General features: G+C 36.7%; 2 protein-coding genes across 2 annotated transcripts; both read right to left on the bottom strand.

Annotated features, from left to right (window-relative positions):
* Window positions 1-160: 160 nt before the first annotated feature.
* LOC133866003 (pentatricopeptide repeat-containing protein At2g04860) lies at window positions 161-2,701 on the bottom strand. Its single transcript, XM_062302549.1, has one exon. It carries the CDS (start codon window positions 2,555-2,557, stop codon window positions 368-370), a length of 2,190 nt encoding a protein of 729 aa, XP_062158533.1. The 5' UTR covers window positions 2,558-2,701; the 3' UTR covers window positions 161-367.
* A 1,663-nt stretch (window positions 2,702-4,364) lies between these two features.
* LOC133866004 (alpha-amylase-like) lies at window positions 4,365-7,106 on the bottom strand. The gene is made up of 4 exons (XM_062302550.1): window positions 6,948-7,106; window positions 6,716-6,845; window positions 5,246-6,051; window positions 4,365-4,887 (listed from the first exon to the last, which is right to left on the bottom strand). Exons 1-4 carry the CDS (start codon window positions 7,029-7,031, stop codon window positions 4,636-4,638), a joined length of 1,272 nt encoding a protein of 423 aa, XP_062158534.1. The 5' UTR covers window positions 7,032-7,106; the 3' UTR covers window positions 4,365-4,635.
* Between the last annotated feature and the right edge of the window lie 6,289 nt (window positions 7,107-13,395).

Genomic DNA, 13,395 nt, shown 5'->3' with positions numbered 1-13,395 from the left:
TGACCCTTACGTTTTTTTTTTTTTTTTTTTTTTTTCAATTTTTTCCGATAACACCCCAATGTGGTATCTAATTATTGTAGTCAACTATTCACACCCACTTCTTATTAACACCATTAACAAAAATTAGCTAAATGAGATGTAAGTGATCTCACATACTCCCTTCTCCTGTAATATCCAATTAATATCGTGACACTAATTTTCATTAATGATTTTAATGGAAAGTGGATAGAGCACTTGATTAGAACAGTTATTAGACATTATAATTGAAAGCTCAGAGGGTGTCAACAGAACTGTATCAAACCCTAAGAGGCATGTAGAAGTGTTTTACCAGAAATGTATGATACGAGATATCAGCATTTAAAAATCACTATAAAGACTGAGGCTGCCAAAATTTTGTATTCAAATTCATTTTACTCAAGCACAAGTTTCTTTTCATGCCTTCAATTGAGGTCACCTCAATAATGCTAACGCCTGAACAGGCATCCCCTCCAGTGTCTCTCATCATCTCCCTCAACCTTGCTACATCATCCCACCTCCCTTTTACAGCATAAAGATTAGACATTAACACATAAAACCCACCATTGTTGCAATCCAAGAAAAATAACTTCTTGGCCAGAGATTCCCCAAGCCTGACCTCTTGATGGATGCAACAAGCGCTGAGCAAAGCTCCCCACACGGCAGAATCTGGCTCAATCTCCATGTTCTTGATAAAATCCATTGCTTCTTCAAACAAGCCTGCACGACCAAGGAGACCAACCATGCATGCAGAGTGTTGCAAACCTGGCACCATACCAAACTCTTCCCTCATAATTTGGAAGTGCCTTCGTCCTTCGTGAACAAGACCTCCATGGGTACAAGCAGCCAAAACACCCAAGAAAGTGATTTTATCAGGTTTTAGGCCTTGTACTCGCATTTCAGAAAAACAACCAAGAGCTTTATGCTCAAGCCCATACAAACTGTAGCCTGAGATTATTGCATTCCATGTTGCCAAACATGGCTCTTTGATGCTCTTAAACACCCTTTCAGCACACTCTATTCTTCCGCATTTGGTGTACATATCTATAAGAGCAGTTCCAACAAAATCTTCCACTTCTAGATTGTTTCTTAGGACATAATTATGAAGTTTCTTCCCAAATTGCAGGTACCCTAGTTGACAGCACCCAGAAAGTAAACTAGCAATGGTAATGGCATCTGGACTGTGACCAAACATCTTCATTTGACAGAACAGTTCCATGGCATCACTTGACCTTCCAGCCTGTACACAACCAGATATCACAGAATTCCAGCTGACCAATGGTTTTTCACGCATCTCAAAAAACAAAGAAAAAACAGCTTCCATCTCATCAAAGTTGGAGTACATGCTTATCAGGCCATTTGCAACCAAACAATCGACACTTAACCCACTCTTTAGTCCATAACCATGGAATGCAAGTCCAGTGCCAAAGTGAGCAGGATGTGTGATCCCATGGAGGATGCTAACCATAGCGACTGCATCCAAGTTCAGGTTTAACTGCTGCATTTGAGAAAAGCACTCCACCACCATACCCATATTTCCCTTCTCAGCATAGCTTGAAATAATTGCAGTAAGGGAAACCAAGTTGTTCTGGGGAAATGACTCATAAAGTAGTTTTGCTAATTCTGTGTTCACATACCTTGCATAAACACAAACTAGGGCAGTGATCACAGAAGCGTCATTGACCACACCATTTTTCAGTGCATAAGAATGGATAGATTCAGGTTGAGCATTGGCTGACAGAAGGCTCACAATGGTTACTGAATTGGCTTCGACACCTTCCTCCCGCATTTGATTGAAAACAAGCATTGCCTCATTAAAATAACAATTCTGGCCATAGGCACCAATCATAGTGTTCCAAGAAACCACACTTCTCTCAACCATTTCCCCAAACAAAATTTCTGCTGCTTCCAAGTCCACACATTTAGCATACATAGAGGTAAGCGCATTCTTAGCTTGAGAATCCAAATCAAGGCCAGCCTTAACTCCAAAACCATGAATAGATTTCCCTTGAAATGCTAGCTCATGCCGACCACAAGATGGAACTAAACTAACCAAAGTCGTGTGACTAGGTATAAAACCCTCTCTAAGCATTTGAACAAAGAGTTCCAACGCACCAAAATCATACCCATTTCGCGAATACCCACAAATCAACGCATTCCAAGACACAACATCTCGATCACGCATACCATCAAACATCAGCTGTGCATGTTTTATACATCCCAATTTCATATAAAAATCAAGAAGGGCAGTACTTACATACACAAATTGTTCCCCGCCCGATTTCACCAAATGGGTCTGAATCTGATTTGCTTCTAGCCGTTCATTCACTGAATTCAAATCAGAGGAAGAATAAGACGATCCACAGGCCTTAAGGAGTAAAGAGAAAGTGAGGTCGTTGGGTCTCACATTGGATTGCAACAATTGGCGAAAAAGGACCAAAGCCCGGCCAGAGGTTTTGCTTTCAATGTAAGATTTAAACACCGTGTGGAAGAAAGAAAGGGTAGGGCTTGGAGAGAGACCAACGGTACGGGACAAGCTCATACTCTGCCCTTTGGCGCGAGATTTGACCGTTGGCACGTCCGGGTGCTATCTTTACTACGCGCAGAGGGAGCGCATTGCGCCTCCCTGTGTAGTTTCCAGATTTTATTTCTACATCCAACAAGCCAAAAAAAACTAGTCTCGGAATTTTTTTTTCTAGGCAACACTTTTTTTTTTTTTTTAATAAATAAATGATGAAAAATTACAAATAAAAACAAATTAGGACCAAACAACCCAACAAAAAGCACTAAAACAATAAAAGAAAACAGAAATTAAAAAAAAAATGCATCAAATAAATGACGCAGCCATATTAAATCTAGGCAACACTTTCGAGTATAATAAAAAATGTCTTTCCCGTGGTCATGGAGGGAGGCCAGTGGAAAATTTACATGGTAAAATATTTTAAGAAGTCTAGATAATCATAATCCATGCAATAAGATAATAAGGATCCGTATCGACTGTAATTTGCTTATTAAATAAATTCAAATATTTTTTTATCTTTAATATCATATTAATTATTTTTTATTATTATTCAAACAAAAAAAATTCACAATAAAACTCTTTATCAAATGACCCATTTTCATTGTTACTATACACAGTTAAAATTAAGTCTGCTTGTCTACTAAAAAAAAAAAAATTAAGTCTACTTGTTAGTACTATATCTTAGAGCTTCACTAATCATCAATTTTCACCGTTTATTTTTTAATAAGAGGTTTCCAATGTTGTGGAAATTCAAATGGTGTTTTTACTGTGCATAGTGCTTACTACTTGGGGAAGGGGAAGGAAATTCAGGATAGTTTAGCTGCACAATGCTCAAATTCTGGTGCAAATCAAGATACTTAGAAGGCAATTTGGGATATGAAGGTTCCAAACCCAGTTAAGACTTTTATTTGACGGGCATGTCATAATGTTCTCCCAACTCGAGATAACTTAATGAAGAGGAAGACAGTTGATTCGGCATCCTGCCCTTGCTGGGGGGGGGGGGGGGGGGAGAAACTCTAATTCATGCCATATGGGATTGTCCAGCAGCCCAAGATGTGTGGGGGTAGTCAAGACTCCCCATTCCAGAAGTGTAGCTATGTGGCCTGGAACTTCAAAGAATTTTTTGCTCACTGTCTCCATCGGTTCAACAAGGAACTTATTGACTTAATGGCAGTTGTGGCAAGAGAAACCTGATTTAGAAGGAACAAACTTGTCTTTGAGGAAGTCTTCCTCCACCCAGATGAAGTGTATGAGGGAGCAATTAAGTCCCTTGGTGATTTTAAGGCATGTATTCAGGAGACCAACCAGTGCACCATAGCTTGGAAGTTGCGCCTTCTAGGAGAATACCTACTATCTAGTGTCCTCCCCCTAAAGGCTTCATTAAAATTAATTGGGATGCGGCTATAAATACACATGAAGGTTGGATTGGTGTGGGTATCATTGCTAGGGATTGCATGTGATGTTTTTTAGGAGCTCGAAGTTTTGTTTACTCCCTGCAGGTGGACGCCAAAACTACGGAAACTATGACTGCTTTGGGAGCTGTCCAGTTCAGCAAGGAGGTGAGATTCTTTGATGCCATATTTGAAGGAGATGCAGCCCAAGTTATTTCAGAGATTAATTTAGGCCCGCCTCATCTCTCTAGACTTGGTCATTTTTTGGAAAGCATTCACATGGAGAAACAATTTCTTCGTCCATGCACTTTTTCTTTTATGTCTAGAGATGCAAATTCCGCAGCCTATTGTTTAGCAAAAGAGGCTACTTGTAATAAGACAAATAGGTGTTGGCTGGAAGATATTCCTATGAGTATTTTCAGTATTGTTCTTAGGGAGGCTGTTTGTTCTCGAGATCCTTAATTTTGAGGATCAATTTGTTTTTTGATTATTGATCAATGATTCAATGAAGATGCAGAGCAATTTCGTTAAAAAAAAAAAAAAAAAAAAAAAAAACAAAGGAGGTTTCCAATGATTTTTTCACTGGAGGCTCCAACTTATTCTCCCAGCTGTGGAGAAATCTATTATAGTCAACATACACAGAAATCTATTAGAAACACTAACAGGTCTCAAGCACCATTCATTCCATACAAAATCACTTCCAACTCTTCAATTTTTCTCCCACACAGCGTAGTCTTGGCCAGAGGTGGCAACGTGAAAGTTTGAGGGAACAAGGTTTCCAACTTCAAACCTTGGCCCAATCTTCATAAAGATCTTGTCGTCAATCCCAGCTACATATAAGTCGGCATCAGACGCTATAATCTGCACTGTGCTCCTGCTGTTGATACCATTCCTGAGCCGAATTGCAACCAATTTGCTTATCTCCTCCTTTAGACCCCCATCAAAGAAGTGATCATAGAACTGCACACATATATAAATACCATCTCTTCCAGTCAACAATAATAGTTTAATATGGCGGATTATTAACCATCTTTAGAATGAAAAACTATACAAACATCAAGGAAAAACTCATTCTTAAAAACCGGTTTTTGTTCAAAAGCTTATATACATACGGTTAAAATTGCACTTAAGTACGTGATGGTGGTTCTTATATCAAATGACACAAATCTCACAAAGAATTCACCCTTAAAAATTGGCTTGCAAGTAAGAATGCTCAAAAGTTTATATACACATGGTTAAGATTGTACTTAAGACAAGTAGAACACTTAAGATTGTAACAAAAATTATATAAACAAATAAGATGGAGGACAGAAATTACTATGGTTGGGGTCCCAGGATGGGTGAGAATGTAAGCATATCCTTGAATGACTTTATCGGCGGGGAATGGCCAAAGCTTTTGAGTAGAACCAGTGTCATGATTGTCAATGAATGTCACTGCATTTTCTGGCTTTATGCCAATCATCCCTGGTGGCTTTCCATTAGAGTCTTTTAACCGCCATAGCTCCCCTTCCACAGCTGCTTGAAGAATCCCTTTGGTTGTGAAATCGAATGCAGTGACAGCACCACCAGCAGCTTGTACCCAATCAGCTAGAGCAAGACGGTGTGCATCCTGGTTGGGGTTAGGTTTTCCATCATCTCCATAAGAAAGAGAATCCCATTTCTCCCCAACTGCAAATTCTGGCATAGTTTGTTCCATATAAATTTTTGTAATACTTGGGGCGTACCCCTTCACATAATCAAATCGCCACCCATCAAATCCAATTTCAGTCTTCAGCCAATTCATCCATTCAGACAACTCTTTCTGTACCCGTGGATTAATATGATCAATGTCAGGTGCAGGTTCATAGCCCTCTCCGCTGTCAAGATTCCCAGTGCCATCAGAGTAGGTAGTGTCATCCTTGCAAATGAAGGACGGCCCCCAGTCAAGACGGTCATCCGGAGTTCCACCTTCAAAGATGCTCCAAATTCCTCTCTCATCTTGCTTCTCAGCAGTTCTGTGATTTATCACTATGTCAGCAAGGGCTTTAATTCCCTTCTCATGGAGAGCTGCAATCAGTGACTTCAGTTCATCCTTTGAACCATATTTTGAGGCATCGAGATCATATAGCCTTCCAGGCAAGTATCCTGAAATAAAACAAGGAGAGAAATACATTGACATTGAGCACGTCTAAGCTGTTCTGTTATCAAAACCAAAAATATGGGGAGAGAAATACATTGACATTGAGCATGTCTAAGCTGTTCTGTTATCAAAACCAAATATGGGATCCTAAACCTTAAATCGCTGCTTATCTCAAAAGCTTAACAGAAAATTATAAATTTAATTATTTAATTTATACTTTTAACACTTCCCTCAAGTATTGGCTAAAACTGACCCTTTAAGATAAATTTTTTTTGGATGAATCAAAAACTTTATAAACCAAACACCAAAAGAATCCCACCAAAAGCCTTAGCCTTAACATCCTTACCACACCACAGAAACCGATTTAGGCCTTTAAGATAAAATTATAAATTGAAATATTTTACCTATCAAAAAAAATTATTTAATTTATACTTTAACACCTCCCTCACGTATTTGCTCAAACTGGCCTTCAGTCAGCTTCATTCTAGTAGTGCATTATGGAACAAAAAGTATATTAAAACCCAATTAACAGGGCCAAGACAAATTTGGAAGAGCTAGTCAAGATACTAGCTAGAAAACAGATAGAGAAAAACTACTATCATGGGTCACTTGTTATATAATATGATATTGAATACCAAATGAGCCTGCAGAAGAAGAAATTAGAGATACCCTGGGGAGCAACAGATTGAGAAGGGGGAGGAAGCCAGACATGAGTGATTCCAGCATTAGCGAGATCAGGAACAGAGCTCTTCAGGGAGTTGTACCATCCACCGTTATTGCTTGATTCCCAATTGAACCCCTGTCATATCATAATCTTGAACAATTAGTTCCACTAATATGCATATATATATATATATATACACGAGACGGAGAGAGACAGTAATTGGGTTGCCAGCCATGCCTGAAATAGTACGGCCGGGGACGCCATGGAGGGTGATAGAGAAATGTAGAGGCAGAAGAAGCAGAGCGCTGTTAGAAGATTCATGGCGTTGATGGTGTTGGAAACGCGTTCTTCCGTCGCCCTTTATAGCCATCGCTGTCCGGCTTGGAGTTTCACAAGGGGTGCGTCTTTGACGCTCTAGAGTCCTTGACGTCAACGAAATAGCTTAGACTAGGAATAAATTAAGACATAGGAATAATTAATTAACAAACGTGGCCTGGTCTCTACCCAGCATTTTTCTCCTTTGGCTTTTCTTCATTAATACGTCTCCATTCCTTGAGGATTTTTCTCATTCATTCTTGATTGTCTTGATGTTTTCCCACCTGATTTTTCTTTATTATGCATTTTCTTTGGAATAATTACATTATTGGTCTATAGGTTAACCTAAATTACAAATCACTCTATATGGTTCAAAAAATTTATCGAAAGTCCTTGTGGTAAACTATAATTACAAATAAGTTCTTGAACACATTTTCCATTCACCAAATTAACAGATTTCGTTAATCAACCATGTCACACCCAATAAGAAGCCAACACGCGTCTATTACAATAAAAAATATAAAATCTAATAAAAATATAAAAAATAAAAATACAAATATTTGTTTAAAAAAAAAATTATTGAATGGGTGGTTGCCAGCCAATGGAGGTGGCCACCCCTTCAGTATTTTTTTTTTATTTAAAAAAAAAAACAAATATTTTTATTTTTATTATATTTTATATTTGTTTTTATTGTAATAGACACGTGTCGGCTTCCTATTAGGTGTGACGTGACTAACTAATGGATTCTGCTAATTTGGTGGATGGAAAATGTGTTCATAAACTGATTTATAATTATAGTTTACCACAATGACCCTCGATGAACTTTTTGAACTACATTAAGTGATTTGTAATTTAGGCCAACCCTAAGGACCAATTGTGCAATTATCCTATCGACATATACGGAAGAAAATGCATAATAAAGAAAAATCAGGTGGGAAAACATAGGGGTGAAAATAACCGCCCGCTAACCGCTAACCGTATAACCGCAAAACTGTTAAAACCGCCTAAAAACCAGTAACCAGTAATCGCCCTAGAAAGGCGGTTAGCGGTTATAACTGCTAACCGGCTTTCTTATTATATATATTTTTTTTAAAAAAAATTTATATATAAAACGACGTCGTTTTGGTGTTAAACACCAAAACGGCGCTGTTTCAATTCAGTCTAATAATTACACAGTCCACCCATAAAATCGTAAAGCGTAAACGAGCAATTGAGCAAACCCTACTGGACCTCTCATTGTCCCTACTCTCATTGCGCCGCCTCACTCCTCAGCCCTTAACCTCTCCGAATCTCCCTTCTCGCAACACTCCGCCACTCGTCGGCCTCTCTCTCTCTCTGCCCAGAAGCTCCAAAGCCACCATTGTTGTTTCTCCACCACTCTACGTCCTCTCTATCTCGCTCTTTATGAATTTGCCAGTAAATTTTCTTTCTTCTTCTGTCATTAGACTTGATGTGTTTTGGGTTTATGTTTTGGTTATTTGTTTTAGTTTATGTTTTGGTTATTTTGTCACATTTACGGCCGTAGTAATTAGTAAAGGGTGAACACTAAAAATCATACTTTTTGTTTGTTATTGTTTGATTTCTGCTTTTTCTAATTTCTTGTATTGAATCACCATTTTGATTCCTTTGGTGAGGCTACTTACTGAGCACTGTATACTGTTCACAGCATGAAATAAACCAAAGGGAAAAAGATAAATAGACAAGAAAAAGAGAAGGATATGGTATGGCAACCTTTTGTGACAAAGTGCCAATAACCTCTTTTTTTTTCCTAAGCAAGATAATGATAATATTAATAGAAAATAAAACTACCCTAACAAACACTCCAATACAGTCATTATGGTCATAGAAGTAATTGCAATATCAAAAAAATTATACATGTGTTGATGTGTGAACTTTCGGCCTCTTCAATATCCTTTTACTTATCAAAAAAATAATAATAATAATAATAAAACCAAAACAATGGACGTTTTTTCTATGAAGAAAAACCTGAGAATATGAAGTATAATTTTTTTTTTTCAGTACGTACATTTACATGTATAAATAAAGAAAAATAAATTGCATGTACATACATAAAATTGTTCTATCTTTATTGGATATGTACTTTTTATAATAACTGAATAAAGTGAACTGAGGAATTTTTTTTTTTTTAAAATCTTAATTCAATAGTACTAACGAAATGTTGAGGTGAATCCCAATTTTGCATGAGTGATCACATAAATTGCATAAGTTCATGATTTGGTTGTGAGGTAAATCCCAATTTTGCATGTGCATGACTGATCGAGTCACATAAATTGAGTGAAGTTGATTCATGTAAATACGCTTTCATCTCAGTATTTATATAAGGCTTAGTGTTATGGGAATAGCCAATATAAGGTTTCCATGGGGAAGGTTTGGAAGTTGACTTGGAGTAGGATTATTTGCCATGTTTCTTTTTTTTTTTTCTTTTGTTAGAAACATGGTAATAAATTTTATTTGAGATGAGATTTATGTTTTTTGAGGTGTGATTGAGTGATTCATCTTTCCTTTGGTTGTTAAATAAATTTTATTATTTATCTAATAACAAATGGCAGACACTTTGAGTGATGCAACCACCCTTATTATGGTAGATGACAACTCTGAAACACCTTCCATTGCAAATGTTGAAAGCCTCGCACATTCCCAACAATCACAATGTAAAAAACCACCTGTGAATCAATTCATTGTGTGGAGTCACTTTAAAAAAGTGGAACCGATTGATAAAGAAAACCCTAAAGCTATGTGCAATTATTGCAGTAGGTTAATAGGGTGTCATTATAAGAGAAATGACACTTCAGCCATGATGAACCACCTTACCTCCAATTGTCCAGACTCTTCACTTAAGAAATCAAAACTACCCAAAAACCAAACAATGTTGCAAATGTCATTCAAGAAACGGGCAGAAGGTGATAGTGGTAACCAACTTGGATTCATGAAGTATGAATCAAACAATATAAGAAATTTGATTGTTCGGTATTTCATCAAAAGTGAGCTGCCTTTTAGGCATGTGGAGAGTGATGGGTTTAGGGAATTGATAAATGGAATTGAACCTAGATTCAAAGTGCCATGTCGTATCACTTTACAAAAAGATTGTTTGAAACTGTATGAAGAAGAAAAGCTTAGGTTAAGGGCTTTTTTGAGCGGTAAAAGGGTATGCATCACTACCAATACATGGACATCCCTGCAAAATATAAACTAAATGTGTGTTACCGCTAGCTTCATAGACTCTGATTGGACAATTCATAAAAAAATACTCAAGTTTAACCAAATTCTCAATCATAGGGGTGAAACTATTGGAAGAATGATAGAGAGTGCATTGACCCAGTGGGGGATTGATAGTGTGTTCACTATTACAGTTGATAATGCATCAGCCAATGATGTGGGGGTTGAGTATATGAGAAAGAGGATGAAGAACAAAAGTCATACTGTTTTGGGAGGAGAATTTCTTCACATGCGTTGTACTGCTCATATTTTAAACCTTGTTGTGTATGAAGGCTTAAAAAACTTAGGTGACTGTGTTACTAATATAAGGAACGCATTGAGATATGTGAGGTCTTCACCGGAGATGATGTCAAAGTTTAAAGATTGTATAGAGCGGGAAAAAATTAAATGTAAAAACATAATGTGTCTAGATGTTCCAACTAGATGGAACTCTACATATTTGATGTTGAGCACTGCTGAGAAGTACCAAAGAGCTTTTGACCTATTGGGGGAGGATAAGCATAATCATTTTGTTGTTCTTCAACCTATTGATTAGGAAAATGCTAGGGCATTTACAACGTTTTTACAAACTTTTTATGAAGCTACATTGAAGTTTTCTGGTTCAACTCATGTCACCTCCAATTCATATTTTTTGCAACTTTATACTATTCAAAATACATTAAATGATGGTTGTCTCAGTGAAGATCAGGTCCTGAGTTTTGTGATTTTAGTATGAAACAAAAATATGAAAAGTATTGGGGGATTATGGATATGATCAACTTGATGTTGTATGTTAGTTTTGTTCTTGATCCACGTAACAAGATAAAGGGGTTGGTGTTTCGGTTGAGAAAATGCAATGGGCCTATGTTGGCAGATCAAATAGAGGCAAAAGTGAAAGACCTCCTAAATCGTTTAATTGGGCAATACAATAAGTTTCATGGGGGGGAGTAGGGGAGTCATCTAATATTGTTGAAGATGCAAGAAGAGCAAATGTCAATCTGGTAGTGCGCTAATCGACTACGTGGATTTTACATTTATAAGTTTACCACTCGTAATAGTACGAATCAATTGTACTATAGTAAGGGTGATCGAACCACAGAAATTATTGGTTGTTTTGTGTAATAGGATATCTAAAGGAACGTATCTAACTTAACTTTAGAGTAAAAATAATAGTAAAGGTTGTAGAATTGAAGCTACAACAATAAGGTGAAGAAATGAAAGCGAAAAATGAAAACAAACTTAAAAGAAACTTAGGGTATTGATCTTGTCCAATCCTCAACCAATAAAATACTTAAAGTCTATATGGATCTTCCTAACATGCATGATATGAGCACGTAATGGGCGTCAATCATTATGACGACCTCGACACGAAAACACATTCGTTAAGACGTAATCATAAAGCACCTAGTTTTACATTAAACAACTCCACATAAAGATTTAAACTACAATTGAAAAATGTTTACTCTACCAAAGGTGTGGAGTGATTAATGCTCCCTAGCTTACTACTCTATAAAACATCTTAATAAGCATACACAATACATTAAAACTCTAATTAGGCCACAATGATAAGGTATCTAGTTTTGCACCGGTCTATTCCATGTAAAGATTAAACTACAATAGAAAGACATTTTACACTACTAAAGGTATGAAATGACCGGTGTTCCCTAAAATACCCTATAAGGTGACTCTAATAGGTAAACACACATTATGTCAAATAGAATCATTGCAAAAGATATCGTTCTTGTTTCCAAGAACGTTGATTTTACTCAAGAAATCTAAGAAAACTCATAGACAAGTTTAACTCTTTTTCATGAATAATTAGATTGGAATCTTGAAGACAAAACCTTTTAGCATGGGTTTTGAGATTCTCTAACCTTTAATAATCATCAAACATATCTAGAAAATCCTAAGAACTTCAAGAACACTACATGGTTTTTTGAGAGGATTTTGATCAAACCATAAGGTAGAATTTAGCTAGACATGAATTAAGCTAATCTAAGCATGAAATTAAAGGAAAACAGTAAAGAAATAAGAAAGAAATGAAGAACAACAACTATATTTAACTTCTACAATTCGGATTACAAGAAAATAAAGAAAAAGAAAAGCAAACTAAGCTAGAAAATTGAAGAACAAGGAAGAAAATACAAAGGGAACAAGCTCTCTGGATTTAGGTCCAGAGAGTTGCATCAAAGAAACTTAAAAGCAAGAAAATTAAGTTGATACACCTGAGCAAATCCGAAATTCTCAAAAAGGTGCATGTCTAAACCTAAATCCCTAATCTCATATATATAGAGAATTGGATTTACAAAAGACCATCAAGAATTAATTCTAGCCAAGTATTTAGAACTGGTCGGCGTCCATTTATGTCCACAAAATCCAACTTATGATTTGAATTGTATAAAGAATTCAAAAGATCTTGAAATATCTGATCTTCTGGAAGACGGAAAATTCGATCGATCGATTATAAAGTCAATCGATCGCATTTCGCTCGATCGTAGTTGGGCTTGTCCTAGTTCGATCGATTGCATTTCGCAGGATCGATTTTTCTTCAACTGATGAACTTCGATCAATCGAATTTTATTTCGATCGATCTAACTTTCGATTGATCTAATTGCCTTAGCCAATTATTCAACTCGCAGGAACAATCTCGAACTCTGGAAATGACTAAAATACCCTTTGATGTATTTCCAAGTCTAATTCAAGTGTTTTGAATTAGATTTCAATTAAGACCTGAAAATACGACAAAACACAAAAACTACAACAACACGTTATATATACAACAAGAACTAGGTCTAACAAATGCAAATTAAGGGGTCTTGAATCGAATAATTCAAGACTTATCACAATCCTATTTGTAGTAGTGAAGATAAAGAGACACAATATAGGAATATGTTTTCCCAACACCTTGTCGCAGAGAATGACTTGGAATGTAGGTCGGAGGTGGATCAATATTTGTTGGATGGGTGTGAAGCAAATATTATAGATTTTGACATCTTAAATTGGTGGAAGGTTAATGCACCAAAATATCCTACTCTCACAGCGATAGCTTGTGATGTATTGGCCATCCCTATTTCCACCGTTGCCTTTGAGTCTGCCTTTAGCAACGGAGGACTTGTATTTGATACCTTTAGGAGTTCATTGTCTCCACTTACCG

This window comes from Alnus glutinosa, chromosome 4 (genome assembly GCF_958979055.1).
Source record: "Alnus glutinosa chromosome 4, dhAlnGlut1.1, whole genome shotgun sequence".
Lineage (NCBI taxonomy): Eukaryota > Viridiplantae > Streptophyta > Magnoliopsida > Fagales > Betulaceae > Alnus > Alnus glutinosa.
This window is presented reverse-complemented; position numbering and strand designations above follow the sequence as displayed.